The sequence below is a fragment of the Physella acuta genome, unplaced genomic scaffold, assembly GCF_028476545.2.
Source record: "Physella acuta isolate Inbredline_101_S28 unplaced genomic scaffold, ASM2847654v3 ptg001729l, whole genome shotgun sequence".
Lineage (NCBI taxonomy): Eukaryota > Metazoa > Mollusca > Gastropoda > Physidae > Physella > Physella acuta.
This window is the reverse complement of record NW_026733241.1, coordinates 176,741-201,595: the sequence shown is the minus strand read 5'-3', so window position 1 is coordinate 201,595 and position 24,855 is coordinate 176,741. Positions and strand designations below refer to the sequence as shown.

At 36.3% G+C, this 24,855-nt stretch overlaps 2 protein-coding genes across 2 annotated transcripts; both read right to left on the bottom strand.

Moving 5' to 3' along the window:
• Positions 1-920: 920 nt before the first annotated feature.
• Positions 921-15,123, bottom strand: LOC131930166 (zinc finger protein 277). Its single transcript, XM_059286581.1, has 13 exons — positions 15,072-15,123; positions 10,592-11,477; positions 10,135-10,226; positions 9,903-9,985; positions 9,292-9,383; positions 8,989-9,053; positions 8,662-8,707; positions 6,006-6,138; positions 5,806-5,888; positions 5,599-5,698; positions 5,421-5,513; positions 4,040-4,167; positions 921-3,440 (listed from the first exon to the last, which is right to left on the bottom strand). Exons 1-13 carry the CDS (start codon positions 15,115-15,117, stop codon positions 3,272-3,274), a joined length of 2,016 nt encoding a protein of 671 aa, XP_059142564.1. The 5' UTR covers positions 15,118-15,123; the 3' UTR covers positions 921-3,271.
• Positions 15,124-20,188: 5,065 nt separating this feature from the next.
• LOC131930170 (uncharacterized) lies at positions 20,189-23,771 on the bottom strand. The gene is made up of 5 exons (XM_059286585.1): positions 23,723-23,771; positions 21,734-21,746; positions 21,526-21,693; positions 20,892-20,986; positions 20,189-20,407 (listed from the first exon to the last, which is right to left on the bottom strand). The coding sequence occupies exons 1-5, from the start codon at positions 23,764-23,766 to the stop codon at positions 20,218-20,220; spliced, it is 510 nt and encodes a 169-aa protein (XP_059142568.1). The 5' UTR covers positions 23,767-23,771; the 3' UTR covers positions 20,189-20,217.
• Positions 23,772-24,855: the final 1,084 nt, after the last annotated feature.

The window sequence follows — 24,855 nt, the reverse complement described above, 5'->3', positions numbered from 1 at the left end:
AAAATGGCTTAATTTATTAGTATAACTGACAGTTTAAAAACCACCTGTGATTATAAATGTTTAGTAAATATTCAAACAAAAGTAATCAAAATGTTACCAGTTTCCAATCCACATTTCTCATATATGTACAATGCACATTTCTAACATATATGTATAATCCACATTTCTCACACAAATGTGTACAATCCACATTTCTCAGATAATGTGTAAGTTACATTTTTTCACACTAATGTGTAATCCACTTTCAACATGTGACTGTCTAGTGCTAATAATCTATCAAGTTAAACGCGTAATAAAACTTTGATTAAAGCACACTGCAGTAGCTATAAATAGTTCAAATGTTCAAACCCACAGATGCCTGATGCTGTGATTGGATTAGCCTGAGGGTCCAGGTCCAGCTGATATAAGAATGATAAAACATTTGACTACCCAGTAGGTGTGTGTAGAAAAACTTTACAAAAATTGTACTTTGGGAAAAAAGATTATCAAAATAGTAAATTGGATATCAAATACTGAAGTGCTTCTCAAGATTTAAAATTAAGTGAACAAGTATAAGCAGCTGCTAGTAATCAGTGATAACAATTTGTTCGGTGTATTGTAATTAGATTTTTTTAACCTGAATGTGATAAAGTAAATCTCTAAAATGTATCACTACATTCACAGATGAATTACCACAGGCACACAAAGATATATCATCACAGACACATACAAAGATATATCAGCTCAATGCAACGTAATGTAAACACACAGGTGAAAAAACAGGACAAAGTAAAATAAAACTACCTGTACCAGTACACAGTAAGCAAACTAATAATTAATTTTTAAAAATGTCATTAACGAAATCTTCAATTAAAACTAGATTTCATAACGTATTCTATATAATCGCTTTAAAGAATATATAAAAAAGTACTAAATGCGAATTAACTGAGTGCAATTGATTTTAAATTTATTTTATCTAAAATTTGTATGAATTGTTAACTAAGTGTTTCAATATAACTGAATATTGTAACTTAATATTAAACTGCTATTTGACTTCTAAATAAAGTTAGCATTTTTTAATGTGTCTTAACTAAAATAATATATGGGCTTACGAGATAGTTTAACACAAAACAATTTGTTACTGTGCACAAACTTTGGAAATTTGCATAAGTTGTGAAAAAATATTAAACAGCTTAACAAATAAAAAAACAATTGAGTATATCATAAAAATCATCAAAGAATAAACATAAAGTTATAAAGTAACATGTTTTCATACTTAAAATATGAACATACAGAAAAAAAAATTGCTTATTAAAACAAAAATGCAAACCTACATACGTAAGTTCTGTTATAAAACATTTTAAAAAATGACTTTAAAAGTGCAAAACTATTGCACACTATTTAAATCAATAAGATTAACAAAAAACAAAATTTGTGAACAAATTTGTGTGTGTGTACTAGAAAACAAAAAGTAAACAAATGTGAATAATTTAGAAACATTTTCAAGCAACTGCATTATTTGAGCTATTGCTTAAAACTCGACTACAATTAGTTTAACCAAAACCCAAGAAAACTGTTTCACAACAAGAACTACTCTGCGTTGTGATGATAGAAGCAACATCCAAGTAAAAAATGATAACGCAACAAGTAATTGTAAATAGCAAACATTAAGAACACTCTGCTGGAAGTTTTTATCTCAAACTAGACTAGCATTAAAATATCATTTCTTGCATGTTTAATTAGCTTGTATAGAGATTCAGGCAGTCGTTAAGGTCTGCTATATTGAGAAAATTACCCGTTAAGATTCAAATTAAAAAAAACTAAAAATTCAACGTGGTTTAACAAAATTTGCTAAACAAGAAATAAACAAGGAACACTATCTTCAACTTTCATTTTATTTCACTTGATCATAAAGAGAGTTGTACCACTACAGAGTTGTACCACTACCAGAGTTGTACCACTACCAGAGAGTTGTACCACTACAGAGTTGTACCACTACCAGAGTTGTACCACCACCAGAGTTGTACCACCACCAGAGTTGTACCACTACAGAGTTGTACCACTACCAGAGTTGTACTACTACCAGAGTTGTACCACTACCAGAGTTGTACCACTACCAGAGTTGTACCACTACCAGAGTTGTACCACTACAGAGTTGTACCACTACCAGAGTTGTAACGCTACCAGAGTTGTAACGCTAGCAGAGTTGTACCACTACCAGAGTTGTACCACTACCAGAGTTGTACTACTACCAGAGTTGTACCACTACCAGAGTTGTACTACTACCAGAGTTGTACCACTACCAGAGTTGTACTACTACCAGAGTTGTACCACAACCAGGCAGTTTCCCTATTAGGCTGACTTGATACAACTCAATTAGAAACTGGATTACAAAATTTTGGGGAATGAAATGTTTCGTTAGATGTTTTAGTTCAAAAATAATTCCGCCTTTTGTTATAGAAACATTTTATAACAATGATTTAACTCCAAAAAATGTTATCGTCATGTTTTGGCTGTTTTGTTTTGCCATTGAAAACCTCACAAGTGAGACACATTTAATCATCAATCTCTTGTATACGACTCAACACTAACACACTGCACAACACACTATTTACACAACAAACACTGCACAACACACTATTCACACAACAAAGTACCCTGGCCACTTATCAAGGACAACACAACAACTTTGGCAGTTACTGACATCACCATGCCCCAGAATGCCCTATGGTGCCCAAATGTGTACAAAGTCTAGTATAATCTGTCAATCTTCAAAAACCTGTACACTAATTCAGTTCTCCCTATAAAATGGATTTAAAAAATGTGTTTACAATAGAAATGAAGTGCCATATCAGATATATAATGTAGCTCATAAATCACCACTCTCATTACAGAAAACACGATATGTCAACATAGAAATGTAAGTCATAAAATGTATGTCATCTGCACATAGCTCTTCATCTTATAGCAATCATTGGATATAATGCTCAGATATAAAATATAACAGCCCAGGATGAACACATTTATATCACATATGGACAGAGTTAAGGGGAATATATTTCCAGAATAGCTTCTCTAAAGACCAGCTTTATTATAAAAATAACCTAATAGAGCAGGGGAAGTGAAGGAATAAAATATCTTCAGTAAAAAAACCTACAAAAAACTAGGAAGTCTAAAAAAAAAAAGTCTAAGTTGCAGACATGCGCATATATTCGAGCTAAAGCTTGTTTCATCCATGCTCCCATGTAAGTAGTTGATGAATTCATTGACTTGTATCAGAGTCTAGCCCTGTTTAAGACTTCTGTAAATCACGGCACAGCTTTTGGTCTTTTAGGATGGTGTCAGCGACAGGAATGTCCTCAGCGTAGATAGTGACACCCTGGGCGTCGCCGGCAGCACCGTCATCGTCATCATCCAGGTGACACAGCAGGCAGTCGTCTTCATACGTGGGGAAAAAGTACCTGGAGATGATGGGGGGGGGGACATTAAATCGCTGAACCCTATGACATAAACCAAATATATCACTGGGATGACTACGTCAAAAAAAAAAAAAGTTCAGTATTAAAAGTAATGATTTTCCATAATAGTGACATTTTGTTATTAATATTTTAAAGAATTAAGTTTTTTAATAAAATTATTTTCTTTGCATTAAAATTAACAGCGTAAATTATCACCAAACTTAATGCTGCAATGGTGGTAATAGGCTACATTAGGCATGATAAGTTTTTTATGAAACAGAGAAATAGAAAAATTGAAATTAATAGGACTTATTAAAATATTTTTATTTAACCTAGAGATTTTTATAACAAGGCAAAATGATATACGCCTGCAACCTTTGCAAGAAAATATAGAAATTAAGAATCTGTACACAAACAAACCAATACAAGCTAAGAAACCAACTGAGCAGGTTCTCACACAAAACCAGACAGAGAAACCAACTGAACAGGCCTGCCTATAAAACCAGACAGAATAAATAAACTGCGCAGCTCTTCCCATAACACCAGAGAGTAGAGACTTACTGTGGCTGGTCTGCACATAACACCAGAGAGTAGAGACTTACTGTGGCTGGTCCCAGATGGTGGCATCAGGCAGGTTCTTGATGTGATCTGTGTTGGTCTCTAGGTGGGAGTTGAGCTCATCCTTGTCAGCAAATGTCACCTGACACCCGTAGCATGTCTTGTGGTAGATCTACAATAGAAATTAACTTTGTCAGCAAATGTCACCTGACATGTCTTGTGGTAGATCTACAATAGAAATTAACTTTGTCAGCAAATGTCACCTGACACCCATAGCATGTCTTGTGGTAGATCTACAACAGAAATTAACTTTGTCAGCAAATGTCAACTGACACCCGTAGCATGTCTTGTGGTAGATCTACAATAGAAATTAACTTTGTCAGCAAATGTCACCTGACATGTCTTGTGGTAGATCTACAATAGAAATTAACTTTGTCAGCAAATGTCACCTGACATGTCTTGTGGTAGATCTACAACAGAAATTAACTTTGTCAGCAAATGTCACCTGACATGTCTTGTGGTAGATCTACAACAGAAATTAACTTTGTCAGCAAATGTCACCTGACATGTCTTGTGGTAGATCTACAACAGAAATTAACTTTGTCAGCAAATGTCACCTGACACCCATAACATGTCTTGTGGTAGATCTACAACAGAAATTAACTTTGTCAGCAAATGTCACCTGACACCCGTAGCATGTCTTGTGGTAGATCTACAATAGAAATTAACTTTGTCAGCAAATGTCACCTGACACCCGTAGCATGTCTTGTGGTAAATCTACAACAGAAATTAACTTTGTCAGCAAATGTCACCTGACACCTGTAGCATGTCTTGTGGTAGATCTACAATAGAAATTAACTTTGTCAGCAAATGTCACCTGACATGTCTTGTGGTAGATCTACAATAGAAATTAACTTTGTCAGCAAATGTCACCTGACACCCGTAGCATGTCTTGTGGTAAATCTACAACAGAAATTAACTTTGTCAGCAAATGTCAACTGACACCCATAGCATGTCTTGTGGTAGATCTACAACAGAAATTAACTGCCCAGAGGATCAACATGACATTCCTTTCAAAGTACCATCTTCTATTTGCATATATTTTATACATATCTTTGTTTACTGTTTCTTTTGTTTATAACTTTTTTTTTTACTATCGTGTTTGCCATTTATTGCAAATAGCTATACACTGAACTTAGACTCCCAAAACATCTGATTGTAATACAAGTGTCTCTGATGCTGCCATTTTCAACATTGATGATGTGTCAAGGTAAACAAGCAAAACAATAGCTTAAACATATTTCCTGGTGAGTCTTTGGTTGCCAGATTTTGAAATGTATTGTAAAATGAGATACAAATTTTGTAAAATTTTACAAACAACTCTGAACTAGTTTGCAGTAAAATTTAAAAAAAAAGACGACTGACCTGACGACGAATGTAGTTGATAAGTTTGACCTTTTGATAGAAATTGAGCTGTAGTTTGTGGTTGACTTCTTGCAAATCAAAACAATGATTTTCCTGTCAAAAAAAAATGTTGATAATGTTACTGGTACCCCACAGTTTGTGTTACCCAAACTCATTAAACAAAGTAGGCTTGCCATACCTTCATATGTTTCTGTAGGTCTGCTTGCACAGCGCAGGACGTATCACAGAACAGACAGACCACCTTGTATTGAGACTCCTCGTCCCATCCAGCCCACTCACTGGGGGGGGGGGGACAAACAAAACATTACATTCAAGTATAAACTGACAAAGTTATCACTAGAAACTAATTTTTTTTTCAGTTAAGTTTGTCACAGAAACAACTTACTCTTCTTCATCCGATGTTTTGTCATTTGTTTTCACAAGACGATTGTCCTCTGACTGCAAACTTTCCCAGTTTTTACCCATTTCCTAAGGAAAAACAGAAACCTATCACACTCTGCTCAACATACAATATTAAACATATAAAAAACTTAACGTACCCGCCATACAATAGATGATATAAAAAAGTCTATCTAAACTACTCACCATATAGTTGATGATATAAAACCTATCGTACTCCTTATTTTTGGGATTGATCTTGCGGTGTTGTTTCTTCCTCATATGTTCCCTGAGGCTGGCTTTATCTTTGAATGATTTCTCACAGAAGAGACACAGCTGACTGAAAGAACAAAGCACCATAAGTCAGCTATCAACATAGTCTATACACATTTCTCACAGAAGAGACACAGCTGACTGAAAGAACAAAGCACCATAAGTCAGCTATCAACATGGTCTATACACATTTCTCACAGAAGAGACACAGCTGACTGAAAGAACAAAGCACCATAAGTCAGCTATCAACATGGTCTATACACATTTCTCACAGAAGAGACACAGCTGACTGAAAGAACAAAGCACCATAAGTCAGCTATCAACATGGTCTATACACATTTCTCACAGAAGAGACACAGCTGACTGAAAGAACAAAGCACCATAAGTCAGCTATCAACATGGTCTATACACATTTCTCACAGAAGAGACAGCTGACTGAAAGAACAAAGCACCATAAGTCAGCTATCAACATGGTCTATACACATTTCTCACAGAAGAGACAGCTGACTGAAAGAACAAAGCACCATAAGTCAGCTATCAACATGGTCTATACACATTTCTCACAGAAGAGACACAGCTGACTGAAAGAACAAAGCACCATAAGTCAGCTATCAACATGGTCTATACACATTTCTCACAGAAGAGACACAGCTGACTGAAAGAACAAAGCACCATAAGTCAGCTATCAACATGGTCTATACACATTTCTCACAGAAGAGACAGCTGACTGAAAGAACAAAGCACCATAAGTCAGCTATCAACATGGTCTATACACATTTCTCACAGAAGAGACAGCTGACTGAAAGAACAAAGCACCATAAGTCAGCTATCAACATGGTCTATACACATTTCTCACAGAAGAGACACAGCTGACTGAAAGAACAAAGCACCATAAGTCAGCTATCAACATGGTTTATACACATTTCTCACAGAAGAGACAGCTGACTGAAAGAACAAAGCACCATAAGTCAGCTATCAACATGGTCTATACACATTTCTCACAGAAGAGACAGCTGACTGAAAGAACAAAGCACCATAAGTCAGCTATCAACATGGTCTATACACATTTCTCACAGAAGAGACAGCTGACTGAAAGAACAAAGCACCATAAGTCAGCTATCAACATGGTCTATACACATTTCTCACAGAAGAGACACAGCTGACTGAAAGAACAAAGCACCATAAGTCAGCTATCAACATGGTCTATACACATTTCTCACAGAAGAGACACAGCTGACTGAAAGAACAAAGCACCATAAGTCAGCTATCAACATGGTCTATACACATTTCTCACAGAAGAGACAGCTGACTGAAAGAACAAAGCACCATAAGTCAGCTATCAACATGGTCTATACACATTTCTCACAGAAGAGACAGCTGACTGAAAGAACAAAGCACCATAAGTCAGCTATCAACATGGTCTATACACATTTCTCACAGAAGAGACACAGCTGACTGAAAGAACAAAGCACCATAAGTCAGCTATCAACATGGTTTATACACATTTCTCACAGAAGAGACAGCTGACTGAAAGAACAAAGCACCATAAGTCAGCTATCAACATGGTCTATACACATTTCTCACAGAAGAGACAGCTGACTGAAAGAACAAAGCACCATAAGTCAGCTATCAACATGGTCTATACACATTTCTCACAGAAGAGACAGCTGACTGAAAGAACAAAGCACCATAAGTCAGCTATCAACATGGTTTATACACATTTCTCACAGAAGAGACACAGCTGACTGAAAGAACAAACAAGTCAGCTATCAACATGGTTTATACACATTTCTCACAGAAGAGACAGCTGACTGAAAGAACAAAGCACCATAAGTCAGCTATCAACATGGTCTATACACATTTCTCACAGAAGAGACAGCTGACTGAAAGAACAAAGCACCATAAGTCAGCTATCAACATGGTCTATACACATTTCTCACAGAAGAGACAGCTGACTGAAAGAACAAAGCACAATAAGTCAGCTATCAACATGGTCTATACACATTTCTCACAGAAGAGACACAGCTGACTGAAAGAACAAACAAGTCAGCTATCAACATGGTCTATACACATTTCTCACAGAAGAGACAGCTGACTGAAAGAACAAAGCACCATAAGTCAGCTATCAACATGGTCTATACACATTTCTCACAGAAGAGACAGCTGACTGAAAGAACAAAGCACAATAAGTCAGCTATCAACATAGTCTATACACATTTCTCACAGAAGAGACAGCTGACTGAAAGAACAAAGCACCATAAGTCAGCTATCAACATGGTCTATACACATTTCTCACAGAAGAGACAGCTGACTGAAAGAACAAAGCACCATAAGTCAGCTATCAACATGGTCTATACACATTTCTCACAGAAGAGACACAGCTGACTGAAAGAACAAAGCACCATAAGTCAGCTATCAACCCAGTCTATACACATTAGTGTCTCATGTTCTAGCTATAAATCACCAGACAATACATTGAACAATGATGTCTGGGTATAAAAACAAGTGAGCTAATGTTTGTATTGATTAAGTCACTAAGACAACACAAGTGAGCTAATGTCATTGATTGAGTAAACTGTCAGTGACTCACTTGTCAAGTTTTGCTTGAATCAGATCAAACAGTTCATCTGTAAAGACTGGAGATGAGAAAATATGCAATCGTTTATTGTCAAACAAATTAGGTCATATCCTTAACCCTTAAATTGCGCGCCACGTGGCCTTACGAGTTATAAGTTATGTAACAGCAAAGCCACGATCGTGGCTTGGCACGCTTTCAGGGTTAATAAATAATAAGTATAATCAAATCTTAAATCTTGTATAAGTCAAGCACCTATGTGGAGGATCAATGATGCAGGTTAGTGTCTGACCATGGGGTACATGATGCAAGGAATGTCCAAGAAACAACTGAGGTACTCACCCAGATTGTCAGGCTGGCCCATGTGAAATGTATGATCTCTCAGCAAGTGGTCAAACAGAACAGCCCTGATGTAATAATAAACAAATATTATGATCACAACAAACGGACAAACAGAACAGCCCTGATGTAATAATAAACAAATATTATGATCACATCAAATGAACAAACAGAACAACCTTAAAATAAGATAGCAAATATAAACATTTTGCCAGTAAAATCAGAACTTTCTGTCATTGAAATATGGGATTAAACGGTATATTATAAAGCTTATTGCACTTTGTAATGTTGCTGAAGTCAACTAACCTGTTTCCACAATACGTCTGTTTGCAAAACAAGCATTGACGACAAAACTTTGTCTCTTCTCTCTCTCTTTGTTGCTGAGCTAAAACTGACTCCTGGGGGCAGACAACAATTCTTTCAGACAACACAGGGTCAAATACAACATCATTCTTATACAGCTGGTTCTCATGGGAATCAGTAGATGATGTGTCTACACTTATAGCTTGTTGTATGACACATTTAAATGGAACAAACTTAACAGGCCCTCATTCTAGATTAATCTGATGTTTAACAGTTAACTTCAGAAAACGTCTGCAGTTTAAGCAAGGTAATTTTATGGCTAGCAATGTAAACAGAAAGTGTTATTTCAACGCCAAGTGTGGTGAAATAACACTTTCTGTTTACATTGCTATTTCAGTTACAGCGCCTGCTTCCACCCCTCACCTAATTTTATGGCTAAACATTATAAAGAGGAAGCCATAAAAGAAATCCATTTAATCATATCACATATCAAGAAACATCTAAAAATATGTACCACAACCAAATAATGAGACAACTAAAAAGTGTGTTGCCTAACAGACAAGTACTGGGAACATTAAAAAAAATTAAAGTAGCCAAAAAAAGGGGGTTCTGACCAGTTTTTTCCTTTGAAGATGTTCCCTGATGTCTTTATCTTCTGGCAGTGCATCACACAACAGATAGAACTCTTCTTTAGGAGCTGGAAATGTTCAATCATATGTTGCCTTACAGGCTGATAGATCTAGGTCAAGCTAAGATATCTGATACACTGACACCATAGTATTACATATGTCACTTAAGATAACTATAACATCTGTAACACTGATACCACAGTATTAGAGGCCTTACCTTCATCTTTCACTCCAGTGTTTGTGACAATTTTAGAACAAAACTCAGTTATTGGCTTTTCTTCCATGCGTTTCTTCCAGTACTTCAGGTAACTTAGTCGAGAAAACAACAAGGTTTAAAATAGAGGCACTAATTAAACAAAAATGGTTTCATTTAAAAATCTGTATGTAAATATTTTTACACCAACAGTCAGTGACATAGATAAAGATCTGATACATCACATACATCTGTCGTAGAGAAATTTTCAAGCACATACATACACATGTAATATATAAATATATGGTACGTACACCTGATGTCATAGAGGAATATCCGACACATTTCTTATGTCACATAGAAACGTGAGATACATAAACTAATATCAGTTTTTAGAAACAAATGGTATGATGTTAGTATTTACAAATATTGTGCTACATAAGGTATGTTAGTATTTTAATAGAACTATTGAAATACATACGCTGGAAGATTGGCAATGTAGTTTACATCAGCAATAACAAACTTATGCATGAGGACAAGGTGAGCGAGTATGTCCTCTTTGTTAAAGGCAGGATAGGACCTGTCACACAGAGGGCAGGGACACATACACAGTTCCCCTTCGGCTTTGCTGCAGTCGTGTTTGGCAGGCTTCTCCTCTGTCTTGGAACTAAACGTCAGAGTCTCCAGAACTGGCCTGTTCTCACTGCTCGTCTCCGTGCTGGTCGACCTTTTCCTGCGGACCAGCATCTCACGCACCGGCCGCTCCTCAGAGTTCTGGTGTTCAAGCTTTTTATCTGACGCCATGTTCCCACCAGCTAGGCAAGAATCCGAGTCAGCTTTAGAGGCCAGCGACCCTGAACTCTGCTGCGTCGTCATGCTGCCGCCTGCATGGAAAACATCATCACTACTGCCAGCAGAGACCTCGGTGCTGGAGGCAGGGTCAGAGTTTCCAGACGTGGTATGTGCTGTGCTACTGGAGACAGTACCATGTTCTGGGATGGTTGATAAACTGCCTGAACACGTGGATCCACTGCTCAGCTCAGACAGAGAGTTGGCCACGCTGTGCTGGGAGGCGGAGTTCTCTACAAAAGGTGTTGTGGTTTCTTCTTGGATCTGCAGGGCAGCTTCTTTGGTTTGATTTTCTAGGCATGGTTTAGAATTATCAACAGTTTCTTTTGGTGTCATACTCTCATCAAGTGAACTGACAGCTAGCACTGATGGCCCACAGCTACATGACTGAAAAGAGTTGGCTGTGGAGTTAGCTGATTGTAAGTCTCCATCTTGAGGCTGGTTTTCATGAAGAACTTTTTTCTGTTCAAGACTTAACACCTCAGTGGGTGAGCTAGTCATCTTCTGCTCAAGTAGGTCTAAAGTTTAAAAAAAAAGACAAGATATTTCTTTATTAGAAAAAAGTACAAAAAAAATACATTTAATCCGATTAAGATGAAAATTGAATACCTAAAGTTTAAATAATATGCACCAATTTAAAAACAACAAATTACAAGTCATGATGAACACTCAAATGTAAACTTAATAATTAAAATGTTAATAAAATAATTAACTGTTCAATATTCTGATTAAAATAAAATAATTGACACATTGGGGTACCAGCTATGGCATGTTTCCTGTATCAGTCTACAAAATGGTATCTGTTTGTGCCATAGTTTGTGGTCAGCAGAGGAGAGCTTTTCCAGCCTCACAATCATAACCTGCGTTTATTCACAATTGTGTGAGCCTAATTTCATTGTAGGCACATTTCTTGTCCCCTTTTTGCCCATAACAATTGTTATTTCAAAACCAACACTTTCAGTTTCTGACAAGTTTTATATCTCATCATAATTATCATTCATTTTGGTTCCTTGAGGAACATAGAGCTTTTAATGGTCTGCTACTACTCTTTTTAGTTTTCTTGGTTTTTGACAGTGTGACCAATTCAATTATTCATTGTCATTTTCTATGGTTTGCATTTCTATAGTTTTTTGTATACTCATCTAGCCCTAGGCTACTATAATTTAATTTTGCATTCTCTATCTTGTCATAAATATGCAAACAATGGCATGACAAGTTTTATATCTAGTAGTGTAGTAATAGCAGATCTGTAGATGTTACTGTTAACGACTTCTAGTCTAGGTCTAGAGTAGAGAATTACTTGATTTTTTATCTAGATATCTATTTAAATTTAGATAATTTAAATCTAGATATCTAGCCTATTTAAATCTATTATCTTGCATCCTAGTGAGTAGACTAGAAAATGAATTCTGTAATCTATCATTTTAAGTACATAAAATCGTCCGAGGCTAGAAATGTACGACAAAGTTTCCTCATTGTTACGGCTTTAATAGAAGTATATTTTGATATATTTGTGTCAAATATTATAGATGATTGAATAATAAACCAAAATCAATGGCTAAATATATCAATATAGGCCAGAAATTAACTTTAAACAGCAGTGTTTGCGAGCAGCCATTTGTAAAATAGAGTGGCTTCCCCTGAATCTTCCGCTAACGATAAGTTTACAAAAAAAATCTTAAACAAGATGTAGTTAGTCTCATATAAATTCAATTTTCTTCAAATTATAAAAAGAATAGCATATAATTGTAGAGCTTTAAAAATGCAATCCAACAGTACCAATTTTATTAATTTAGCATAATTGGTTGATTAAATATAATTTTTTTAGTGTCGCAAATAAAATATATAGAAACGCGACCAAAAACGCAGGTAAAAAGTCAAATTCACTTGTTTTAAAGCTAGTAAGCAAGAAAAGACATGATTCTTTCTTACAATTGAAATCAGTTTGCTTATACCTACATTTTTTTACACCAAGGTGAAAGTAAATAGTTTATATAAATTTATAAAATGCCATTTATATAATTTATTGTATGTTTTGTGATGAATTTTCAATTGGAAAATACCGCATTTGGAAGCAGAAAGGTAAATTCTACAGAACAGATGTTGTTTGGAATGTTATAGATCTATATCAAAATGTTTGTTTAATAAAATTCAATTAGAGTCCACCCATTTCTGATGGGTACCTGATATACATTGGGGAAATTAAAGGTAAAAAGTAAAGGCGGCTGTGAATATCGCTGACCACACGGACAATCACTTCATATGCCGAGGTCAAGAAACATGAACTCTACTTCATCTGCCAAATAGATTGCTTTGTCTAAAGAGGAATCTTAATTAATGTTTACAGGGGCCTAATAAAATTGAGTTATGTTTGTAAAAACATTAGGCCTAAGCTTTAAAAACTTATTTTGGTCAATATCGGAAAAAATAAAAATCTTTTCGACTAAATGGGTTGAAAAAAGCTTTGAATTTGTTTCATTGTTTGTTATTATATCTTGTAGTATTTAGAATTGAAGCTTTCTTTCTTAATTACAAGTTGTATTAATTTCAAACCTTAATGTAATTTCTTTTTAATTCAGTATTAGCCTAAATGTAAGGTAGGCTACAGAATTCAGATATTACCTATGGTTTTGTGATTTTTATATGTTTATAACATTTGTGTTTATGAAATGACCTAATGAAGTTATCAAGCAAACTGTTTTATTATTATTTTAATAGACCTGCAAGTTATAAGTACAAAATATAGATATCTAATCACTAGATCTAGGTCTAAGTTTAAGAAAAAACTACCAAAAGGGTTTGAAATACTTAAATATAGTACTAAAAGTAGCTATGTTTTGAAAAAAAAAAAATTTAAACTAGAGACATTCAATTTAAAAGTCATTATAAAAACTCCACGATCTAGATTTATTTCTAGATCTCTAGAAGGAATACAGATTTAGAGGCTTTCCCATCAGTATCAATGTACTATCTTAGCTATGTGGGAGGTCAGTACGAGTTCACTGGGAAAAAAATCGGATCTGCCGTAGGGGGGTGGGTTTAGTGCGCAAATGCTCCTGACCGATTGCCAAAAGGTACAGAAATTCTAAAGATACATTTTAAAAGAAAAATGGACGGCTGAACTGCAGTTATCAAAATATCTGTGTAAGTAGAAGTATAAATAATAATATTTTACACAAATATAGCTGTCTTTTGCTAAATCTAGCTCAATTTCCACGAAAATCGCATCCGGTCGCAATAATTTTTATATCAGCTTGTCGGCCATTCAACGATCTATCACGTGTAGCAGACGCCAAACAGATTTACCCGTATGGTATTGCGCGAATGCTATTTTTAGCAACAGTGCCGAGACGCGATCGAAAAAAACGAACTAGAAAGTGGCCATAAAAAAGCGGGTCAGGGGAGGTAATTCAACTCGCGTTATGAGACTAGCTACAAGATGACTGCTGAAGTAAACGGGCTTTGTTGCATCTGATGAAAACATCGCTAGTCTTTATTAATTACTGACAAGTTTTAATACAACTGTTTAAAAACATAAATCTTCCTTAAAATGTGAAATAATTACTAAAATTTAATGATTAATGAGGCACCTTCTTTCACATTACTTACTTATTTACTAGACCTAGAACTAGATATCTAGATCTAGCCTCGGCCGATTTTACTACCTAACCTAACTAAAGTGGGCTAGAGACCCTAACAGCCTAACCGCCCTAACTAACTAACTAAAGCGATAGTTTACCAACTTTACTATGAATTCTTTAGATCTAGATCTAGAATAGATCTAATTCTAAATCTAGATAGAACTAGATCCAGGCCTAATTAAACTAATTTAAAAATTTATGAAAAAAAAGTTTTACTATGGGAAAGATACGGTTAGTATTTTATTGAGACTCAGAGAAATCCATCATCCATCATTGCGTTGCGGAGCGCATGTAACACTGACACTAGAAAAAAAACTTGACCAGATGGCTGCTTAAAATTCATTATAAAATCAGCTAAGTCAGTCAATGTATATGGTTTAGTATAATTGTTTGTGAGTATTAACTTTAATTAAAATAAATGGTATATTTTAAAATCGTATTAACAAAATAACAAGTATGAAAAATTCTAACCGTCCTCCACAGCTGTGGAGTTGCTGTTATCAACGGAGGCCGCCATGTTGGGATTGAATTGTTATGTAAAAGTTGGAGTTAAAAACGTCGGCTCAAAAATAACAATGAAGCTAGAGTTAAAATAGATCTAGATCTAGACTCTAGTAAAAATGCCTAGATCTACTTGACATATATTTTATACAAACGACGCTTAATAGTAAAAAAAAAACAAAAAAAACCAAGTAGATTTTACATGTTGATCTACTTAAAAAGGGAAACAAATCCTATTAAGTATTAAAAAAAATAGGCTACAAGATTTATCCATCGTATAAATCTTGTAGGCTATTTCTTTATCCATCTGTCATTTATTTTCTTAGTCTCAAGTATTTAATATTTTGTTACTATATTACTCTTCGGGGTCATCCGTAAATGACGTCACGCTTTTTGTTGACGGTTTTTACCTCCCCCACTCCCCTCCGTCACACATCGTCACAAAAAGCCAGAACCCCCCCCCCCCCTTAAATGACATCACACCTCTGCCTACAACCCCCCTCGAAAATGCATTTGAATTTTTTTTTAAAACATTGATATTTTTCTAAAATCTTATCTGAACCCCTTCCCCATTTAGCCGATACCCCTTGCCTTAGGCATGTATACTCTTCCACATGTGGGTGTCGGCCATAAATAACGTCACTCTCCTAAGTAGGGTGGAGGGGAGGGGGGGGAGGATGGCGATTTACAACGAGGACAATTAATAGTAATTTTAAAAAAATTGAATGTTCATAAACTTGACCCTGCTTAGTTCACATTTTTGTAAACCCTATTTATGTGATGTCTGATACAAGATACAATCGGTCGATTCACGGTACATTATCAAAACAACAACACATACCACAGTCAACAAAGTACAGACGAATGTAAGAATGTTTACATTCGTGGATGTGCTACCCAAACATTCGTGGATGTGCTACCCAAACATTCGTGGATGTGCTACCCAAACATTCGTGGATGTGCTACCCAAACATTCGTGGATGTGCTACCCAATCATTCGTGGATGTGCTACCCAATCATTCGTGGATGTGCTACCCAATCATTCGTGGATGTGCTACCCAATCATTCGTGGATGTGCTACCCAATCATTCGTGGATGTGCTACCCAATCATTCGTGGATGTGCTACCCAAACATTCGTGGATGTGCTACCCAATCAGTCGTGGATGTGCTACCCAAACATTCGTGGATGTGCTACCCAATCATTCGTGGATGTGCTCCACCTTTGGTCACGGCGATCCATGGGGCAGGTGAAGTGGAGTTAATCTGTTTCTTGACCATGGCATATGATGTGATGGTATGGTCGGCGCCTTCCCCAGCCACCTTGACGGGAGTCGGCTGCCGGGTACCCATCCGGGCTGGGTGGACTCAGGGACGTCATACAAATGCTCGAGTTTGAGGTCCGACCACGTGACCTACGCCGCTAAATTAAGTTCAATGTATCATCAACAACCAAAGGTTTTAGCCAAATAAGTTGAGTGAGTTCGGCTATCGACATACAGACCCAGATCTAAATGTACATTTTCGAAGCCTTTTTTCACAGCTTTTGTCACATTGTAGATTTAATTTAAAACAGATTTAGGGTCTTCACATTAAGAGCACATTGAAAAAATGTCATAAGTTACATCATGTTTTGAAAACGAAATTAATACATGCGTTAAAAAGTTTTAAAATAAATAGTTTAAATCGTTTAGTTTGTGCTAATATAGGTGTACTGTATTGATCTGCTTTAATTCGTTTTGTAATTTCCTAAAATGAAAACAAAAAATACGTTTATTTTCGCTCCACTTCACAATGTTAAACTACAACGTCTGCTAAGTGACACCCTCCCCTTTCCAGTGATAGCATAACGGTGTCTACCCATAATGCCAAACATACAACACAGTTATGTTTGTGCTGATTGTCTTTTGTTGTACAATCACCCATGAGTCTAAATTTAATTAACATTAACATATAACAAATAAAAACAACAACACAACTTCTCTAATTGTGTATTTAATATGACTTCATTTTAAAACATCAATAAAATAAAATATTTATATCAATAAATACATAAAACATCTGGACTCTTTGAATGCCATATTTTTGTTTCGTCGATGTTCACTTTTCTCAGCAGCATTGCTGGTCACTCGACTAATGAGAGAAACTCATTGTAATTATTGCTGGTCACTCGACTAATGCGAGAAACTCATTATAATTATTGCTGGTCACTCGACTAATGAGAGAAACTCATTGTAATTATTGCTGGTCACTCGACTAATGCGAGAAACTCATTATAATTATTGCTGGTCACTCGACTAATGAGAGAAACTCATTATAATTATTGCTGGTCACTCGACTAATGAGAGAAACTCATTATAATTATTGCTGGTCACTCGACTAATGAGAGAAACTCATTATAATTATTGCTGGTCACTCGACTAATGAGAGAAACTCATTGTAATTATTGCTGGTCACTCGACTAATGAGAGAAACTCATTATAATTATTGCTGGTCACTCGACTAATGAGAGAAACTCATTATAATTATTGCTGGTCACTCGACTAATGAGAGAAACTCATTATAATTATTCCTGGTCACTCGACTAATGAGAGAAACTCATTATAATTATTGCTGGTCACTCGACTAATGAGAGAAACTCATTATAATTATTGCTGGTCACTCGACTAATGCGAGAAACTCATTATAATTATTGCTGGTCACTCGACTAATGAGAGAAACTCATTATAATTATTGCTGGTCACTCGACTAATGAGAGAAACTCATTATAATTATTGCTGGTCACTCGACTAATGAGAGAAACTCATTATAATTATTGCTGGTCACTCGACTAATGAGAGAAACTCATTATAATTATTGCTGGTCACTCGACTAATGAGAGAAACTCATTATAATTATTGCTGGTCACTCGACTAATGAGAGAAACTCATTATAATTATTGCTGGTCACTCGACTAATGAGAGAAACTCATTATAATTATTGCTGGTCACTCGACTAATGAGAGAAACTCATTATAATTATTGCTGGTCACTCGACTAATGAGAGAAACTCATTATAATTATTGCTGGTCACTCGACTAATGAGAGAAACTCATTATAATTATTGCTGGTCACTCGACTAATGAGAGAAACTCATTATAATTATTGCTGGTCACTCGACTAATGAGAGAAACTCATTATAATTATTGCTGGTCACTCGACTAATGAGAGAAACTCATTATAATTATTGCTGGTCACTCGACTAATGAGAGAAACTCATTATAATTATTGCTGGTCACTCGACTAATGCGAGAAACTCATTATAATTATTGCTGGTCACTCGACTAATGAGAGAAACTCATTATAATTATTGCTGGTCACTCGACTAATGAGAGAAACTCATTATAATTATTGCTGGTCACTCGACTAATGAGAGAAACTCATTATAATTATTGCTGGTCACTCGACTAATGAGAGAAACTCATTATAATTATTGCTGGTCACTCGACTAATGAGAGAAACTCATTATAATTATTGCTGGTCACTCGACTAATGAGAGAAACTCATTATAATTATTGCTGGTCACTCGACTAATGAGAGAAACTCATTATAATTATTGCTGGTCACTCGACTAATGAGAGAAACTCATTATAATTATTGCTGGTCACTCGACTAATGAGAGAAACTCATTATAATTATTGCTGGTCACTCGACTAATGAGAGAAACTCATTATAATTATTGCTGGTCACTCGACTAATGAGAGAAACTCATTATAATTATTGCTGGTCACTCGACTAATGAGAGAAACTCATTATAATTATTGCTGGTCACTCGACTAATGCGAGAAACTCATTATAATTATTGCTGGTCACTCGACTAATGAGAGAAACTCATTATAATTATTGCTGGTCACTCGACTAATGAGAGAAACTCATTATAATTATTGCTGGTCACTCGACTAATGAGAGAAACTAATTATAATTATTGCTGGTCACTCGACTAATGAGAGAAACTCATTATAATTATTGCTGGTCACTCGACTAATGAGAGAAACTCATTATAATTATTGCTGGTCACTCGACTAATGAGAGAAACTCATTATAATTATTGCTGGTCACTCGACTAATGAGAGAAACTCATTATAATTATTGCTGGTCACTCGACTAATGAGAGAAACTCATTATAATTATTGCTGGTCACTCGACTAATGAGAGAAACTCATTATAATTATTGCTGGTCACTCGACTAATGAGAGAAACTCATTATAATTATTGCTGGTCACTCGACTAATGAGAGAAACTCATTATAATTATTGCTGGTCACTCGACTAATGAGAGAAACTCATTATAATTATTGCTGGTCACTCGACTAATGAGAGAAACTCATTATAATTATTGCTGGTCACTCGACTAATGAGAGAAACTCATTATAATTATTGCTGGTCACTCGACTAATGAGAGAAACTCATTATAATTATTGCTGGTCACTCGACTAATGAGAGAAACTCATTATAATTATTGCTGGTCACTCGACTAATGAGAGAAACTCATTATAATTATTGCTGGTCACTCGACTAATGAGAGAAACTCATTATAATTATTGCTGGTCACTCGACTAATGAGAGAAACTCATTATAATTATTGCTGGTCACTCGACTAATGAGAGAAACTCATTATAATTATTGCTGGTCACTCGACTAATGAGAGAAACTCATTATAATTATTGCTGGTCACTCGACTAATGAGAGAAACTCATTATAATTATTGCTGGTCACTCGACTAATGAGAGAAACTCATTATAATTATTGCTGGTCACTCGACTAATGAGAGAAACTCATTATAATTATTGCTGGTCACTCGACTAATGAGAGAAACTCATTATAATTATTGCTGGTCACTCGACTAATGAGAGAAACTCATTATAATTATTGCTGGTCACTCGACTAATGAGAGAAACTCATTATAATTATTGCTGGTCACTCGACTAATGAGAGAAACTCATTATAATTATTGCTGGTCACTCGACTAATGAGAGAAACTCATTATAATTATTGCTGGTCACTCGACTAATGAGAGAAACTCATTATAATTATTGCTGGTCACTCGACTAATGAGAGAAACTCATTATAATTATTGCTGGTCACTCGACTAATGAGAGAAACTCATTATAATTAATCTTCCCATCGCCGTCCTTGTCCACGGCGTCGAAAATATTTTTGAGCTCTTCCTCCAGACCGTAGTCTGCCAGCATGACCTTGACCTCTTCTGCGCTGATGGTGCCAGAGTTGTCCGTGTCTAGTTCTCTGAAGGCCGCGCGCAGTGAGCACTCTCTGGAGGGGGGGGGGAAGGGGAGGTAGAATGTCAAGCATGGTCTGGTCAGTTACTCCAAGTTAAGTTTAACAATGGTTGGTGTTTAAGCTAAAAGCATTACAGCTAACCCAGGGACATAGCTTCAGATGGTGTGTGCTAGGGGGAAGGGGGGATTTTAGGTTATTCTACCTAGTACCTAGATAAATAAACAGAAGGTTGGACAACATGAGCCTATCCCGAGCTCCTCGCCTGAATATTTGCTTTTTTTACTTGAGTGCATTTATATTTTATAATATATATATATATATATATATATATATATATATATATATATATATATATATATATATATATATATATATATACATACACGAGTTTGGTGTTATGTTTTCCTTATAAGGGCTTACAAGATTAATTTTGAATACTACTGGCTACGACTAAACAACCACGACTAAACAACCATTGCTTCCAGAAATGCTGGGTACGGCTAACCACAGTCCTTACCTCTTACGTTTGGGGTCGTACTGCGACAGGACCTGGAGAAGTTCCTCTAGGGTCACACTGTTGTCGATGTTGGCGTCCATCGCCCCAAACATTTTCTGGGGAGTAGTGCACATCCATTGGGTTAGAGCAGTCTCAGGCAGTTAGAGTATGGAGACAGATCATGTATAGAAGTTAGTGCTGGTACAACTTTTAAAACTCTACACATTGTGTTCAAACTGTTTTTTTTAATTAGAAATGCTTTATTGCTGTTTTTTTTAAATATATTAATCCCTTTTGAATTATTAAAAAAAAAAGGAATAGGGCCTATATTATGTTCTTCCATATTTTTTCTTTAAAGGGAATCAACTCAGTAGTTTTGACAGCGTTAACGTAATTTGGTTATTTCCCCTGAAAAATTGAGAAAGGGGCGGTCACTCACTAGTTGTAAGGATATGTGGCAACAGTGGGAGGAGGGGGGGGGTCAAACTACAAAATTGCGTGATGGAACCATACCTTCCCCAACTCCCCAGTCTACCCTCCTATAAAATACAAGTTGTTTTTTTTTTTTTTTTGTTGTTTTTTTTAATAATAAAATAAGCGTCTGCGCAGTTTCAATGTCGTGACTTAGCTAATCCGTGACTGTCCAGCGGATTACCTTAATCTCCTCATCGCTTTTGTTGTCCCCACACTTGTGTAGCACCTCACACAGCTCCCCCACAGAGATGCTGCCACTGCTGTCCGTGTCGGCTAGGTGGAAGAACAGCACCACCTGCTCGTCAAAGTCAGTGGACGCCATCTTGCCTGCTGTCTGCTGTCTCACACTCTACAGGAGGGCTGAAAACTGCTGTCTGCTGTCTCACACTATCTACAGGAGGACTGAAAAACAAAGGGCAAGGGTTACACAGATCCTTCCTAGCGCCCGGGGACAAACTTTCGATTTGCACCCACCTTTCGAACTTATGATTTGCACCCCCCCCCCCCTCAAACTTTCAATTTGTTTTTCCAACCCATTTTGGCGCCCCGCCCCCTAAGGTCGGCGCCCGTGGACATATGACCCCCCCCCCCTCGCTATACCTCTGGGGTTACACCGAGGTCAATATTTGATCCGAGACAACATTTTGATCAAAGAGGAAAATATGATCTAGGACAAGACTTAGATCTAGCACAAAAATTTGATCTAGCACAAAGATTTGATCTAGCACAAAAATTTGATCCAAACATTTAATCTAAGATAAAAAAAATAAATCCCAACTTAAACTTGGAACTAAGTTAAACAAATATTTGATCTATGACAAAATATTCATTAATATTTTGAAAAGTAAGTCACTAATCTGATCAATGCCAATATTTGATCACTGTCAAAACTTTGAGCAGTCAGGAATTTGATTTGTCAGTAATGTAATCAATGTTAGTAGTCTAGTCAGTGATGTGATCTATGTCAGTAATTTGATCTATGCCATAAATGTGATTTCAGGAATGTGATATAGGCCTACATCAGTGATTTGATTCGTCAGTGATGTGATCAATTATTGGAATTGTGAAATACGTTAGTAATTTGATTTGTCAGTGATGATATTTATTCAATGAATGTGATATTTGTCTGTAATTTGATGTGTCAGTAATGTGATCTATTTCAGGAATGTGATTCATGTAAGTAAAATGGATGATTTTTAAATATCACTAAGTGGTCTATCATGAAATGTAAAGATCACGTGACATTCCTACATCACGTGATGCATTTAACCAATGAGAAACTGAAATGAGCGGCAAGAAAACAATGACGTTGACGTGAAGTATTTGTTCAAAGTCTGGTTGATCAAGTGTACCAAACTTGTGGAGTCAGTGACTCATGATCACTCTGGTAAACCTGTGGAGTAACTCGTCTTTTCGATGTGGGGAGGGAAGGGGGGTGAGGGAGGGGGAAGTATTCTCACATGATGGTTAGTTAATAATTTTAGCAGTATAAGTTTTCTACTTAAAATGTGGAGTAATAATAAGCAACCATATACTTCTTGTATGGCTTTTAAAAACCGCGAACGGAGGGGTGGGTAAAGAGCAGACATTTTTCTCCGGGCGGGGGGGGGGGGGGGGCAACTTGATATTTTCGGGGGGGGGGGGGGGTTCCGGGAAGGCGGACACTAGTAAAAGTATATGTTTTCTATATAAATTCCATTTCGGTCAGGGGACAGAGGCCCCCCCCCCCGCCTGGAAGAAACTCCGGGGAAGAGTTATAAATAATTCACGTCATAGGGCTTCCCCCTCCCGAATTTTATATTTTCACACGTCGACAAAAAAATATCAAAACAACAAATTTTAACACAAGTTGATGTTTATACAATCCGATTTTAATCAAAAATAAAATAAATTCGGTGTCACGTTTCTTCGTCTACTCCCCCCCCCTTCCCTGCACAGATCACATCGCCACAAAAGTGTTATTTTGAATAGTCTAGAACTAAACCATTTCAGTGTCGCTAAACGTGCTTTTGAAAAGTATAATTTTTAATACAATTTACTGTGTGTAACCTTCTAAAAGTTAAAGTTGTATATGGCACGTCTTCTTTCCTAACATCTACCCACCCCAGGTGATGCAATATGACACAATAATAAACCAACCAGAAACTCCATAAATTTTATTTGAAGGAATCTGGTCTTGAATAACGATGTTTTCACTGCAAATGTTAAAAAGCCAATTGTTGGATATAGCCATTATCTTAATGCAAATGTTAAAAAAACAACAAGTCTGTAAAAGCCATGTTATAATGTAAAAATGTAAGAATAGCACGTCTAAACTCCCAATGATTGAATGTAAGAAACCCGACAGCTAAAACACAAGCTTTAACTTCAAACTTTACCTTTTTGGTGAAGAACGAACCGCTGGATGAGGGGATGTGGACATGCAGGTAGGACTCGTCACAATGACTGTTTGTTTTACCTTTGTTTGCAACTGGGGGGGGGGGGGGGGTGAAGTATGGGCGGGGGCGTAGTAGGTGGCGTATTGATTGTGCGCCATGCCAAAAGCTTGTTGTAAGATTGAACAAACTGGTTTGAATATCTGGTAGTTGTAAGGTCACTGTTCGCTTTGAAATCTCGTCTAGCTGGAAAATAGAAGTGAACAAAGATGGAAAATAGACCTGAACAAAGATGGGGATTAGAACTAAAAGAAATGATGGAAAATATATTCGAAAGGAGCTTATCATTGAAAGCATCCCAATAAGTGTTAGTCAGCATGAGGACTGCAATAGTCAATGATAGATTTAAAGTTATGCTATGCAGGGTGTGTAAGGGTTTTTGGAAAGTCTTTGTTTTCATTACACAGTCACAGTCAGGTGAACATTTTAAATTTCAGATCATCGGGTGTGTGAACAGGTGCGTGTCTTTACCTGTAGGTGTGCGAGCGTGTTGATGACTGTGTTAGTGTGTGTGTGAGTGTGTGTGTGTGTGTGTGTGAGTGTGTGTATGTGTGTGTGAGTGTGTGTGTGTGTGTGTGAGTGAGTGTTATTACTTAAAACCACAATGATGTGTTCTAATTGTGAATGAGCAAACACGCGCGAAATTCATTCAGCAAAATTCTTTCAAACATAAATACCAATGTACAAATCAAAGCCGTGTAATCGCGTGATAGAAAAATAAAAAATCTAAAACAAATAAAACACCTGCCGCATATCTGCCTACAAGGTAAGTCCTGTCTATTGTTACAGCAACTTGGTTGAGCCGTTAGATCTAGCTATTTATAGAACAACACAGTGAAACATAACTGCTGACACGTATACTATTTTATTACGTGTTAAATCCACTTTAAAACTGGGTGGGGAAAACATCAAATTAGGAAGCCATCAGCTCACTAGAGAATATAATCCAAGGGATGTTATCCATGTATTAGTGACAATTTTTGAATTATTGGAGTTGTCTTTCTACTTGAGAGAGAATTTTGTACCGCATAGAACTCTTAAATAAACGCGTCTCACAGTATACACTTTAAATATGT

Excerpts from the sequence above, each read along its gene's own strand:
- LOC131930170 (XM_059286585.1), bottom strand. The coding sequence starts at position 23,766 with ATGTCCACATCCCCTCATCCAGCGGTTCGTTCTTCACCAAAAAG. Across the intron at positions 20,987-21,525 it reads AAAGCGATGAGGAGATTAAG|AAAATGTTTGGGGCGATGGA; the intron begins GTAATCCGCTGG and ends ACTACTCCCCAG. Across the intron at positions 20,408-20,891 it reads TACGACCCCAAACGTAAGAG|AGAGTGCTCACTGCGCGCGG; the intron begins GTAAGGACTGTG and ends CCCCCCCTCCAG.
- LOC131930166 (XM_059286581.1), bottom strand. The coding sequence starts at position 15,117 with ATGGCGGCCTCCGTTGATAACAGCAACTCCACAGCTGTGGAGGACG. Across the intron at positions 9,384-9,902 it reads ATCTTCAAAGGAAAAAACTG|GAGTCAGTTTTAGCTCAGCA; the intron begins GTCAGAACCCCC and ends GTCTGCCCCCAG. Across the intron at positions 6,139-8,661 it reads ATTCAAGCAAAACTTGACAA|TCAGCTGTGTCTCTTCTGTG; the intron begins GTGAGTCACTGA and ends TTGTTCTTTCAG.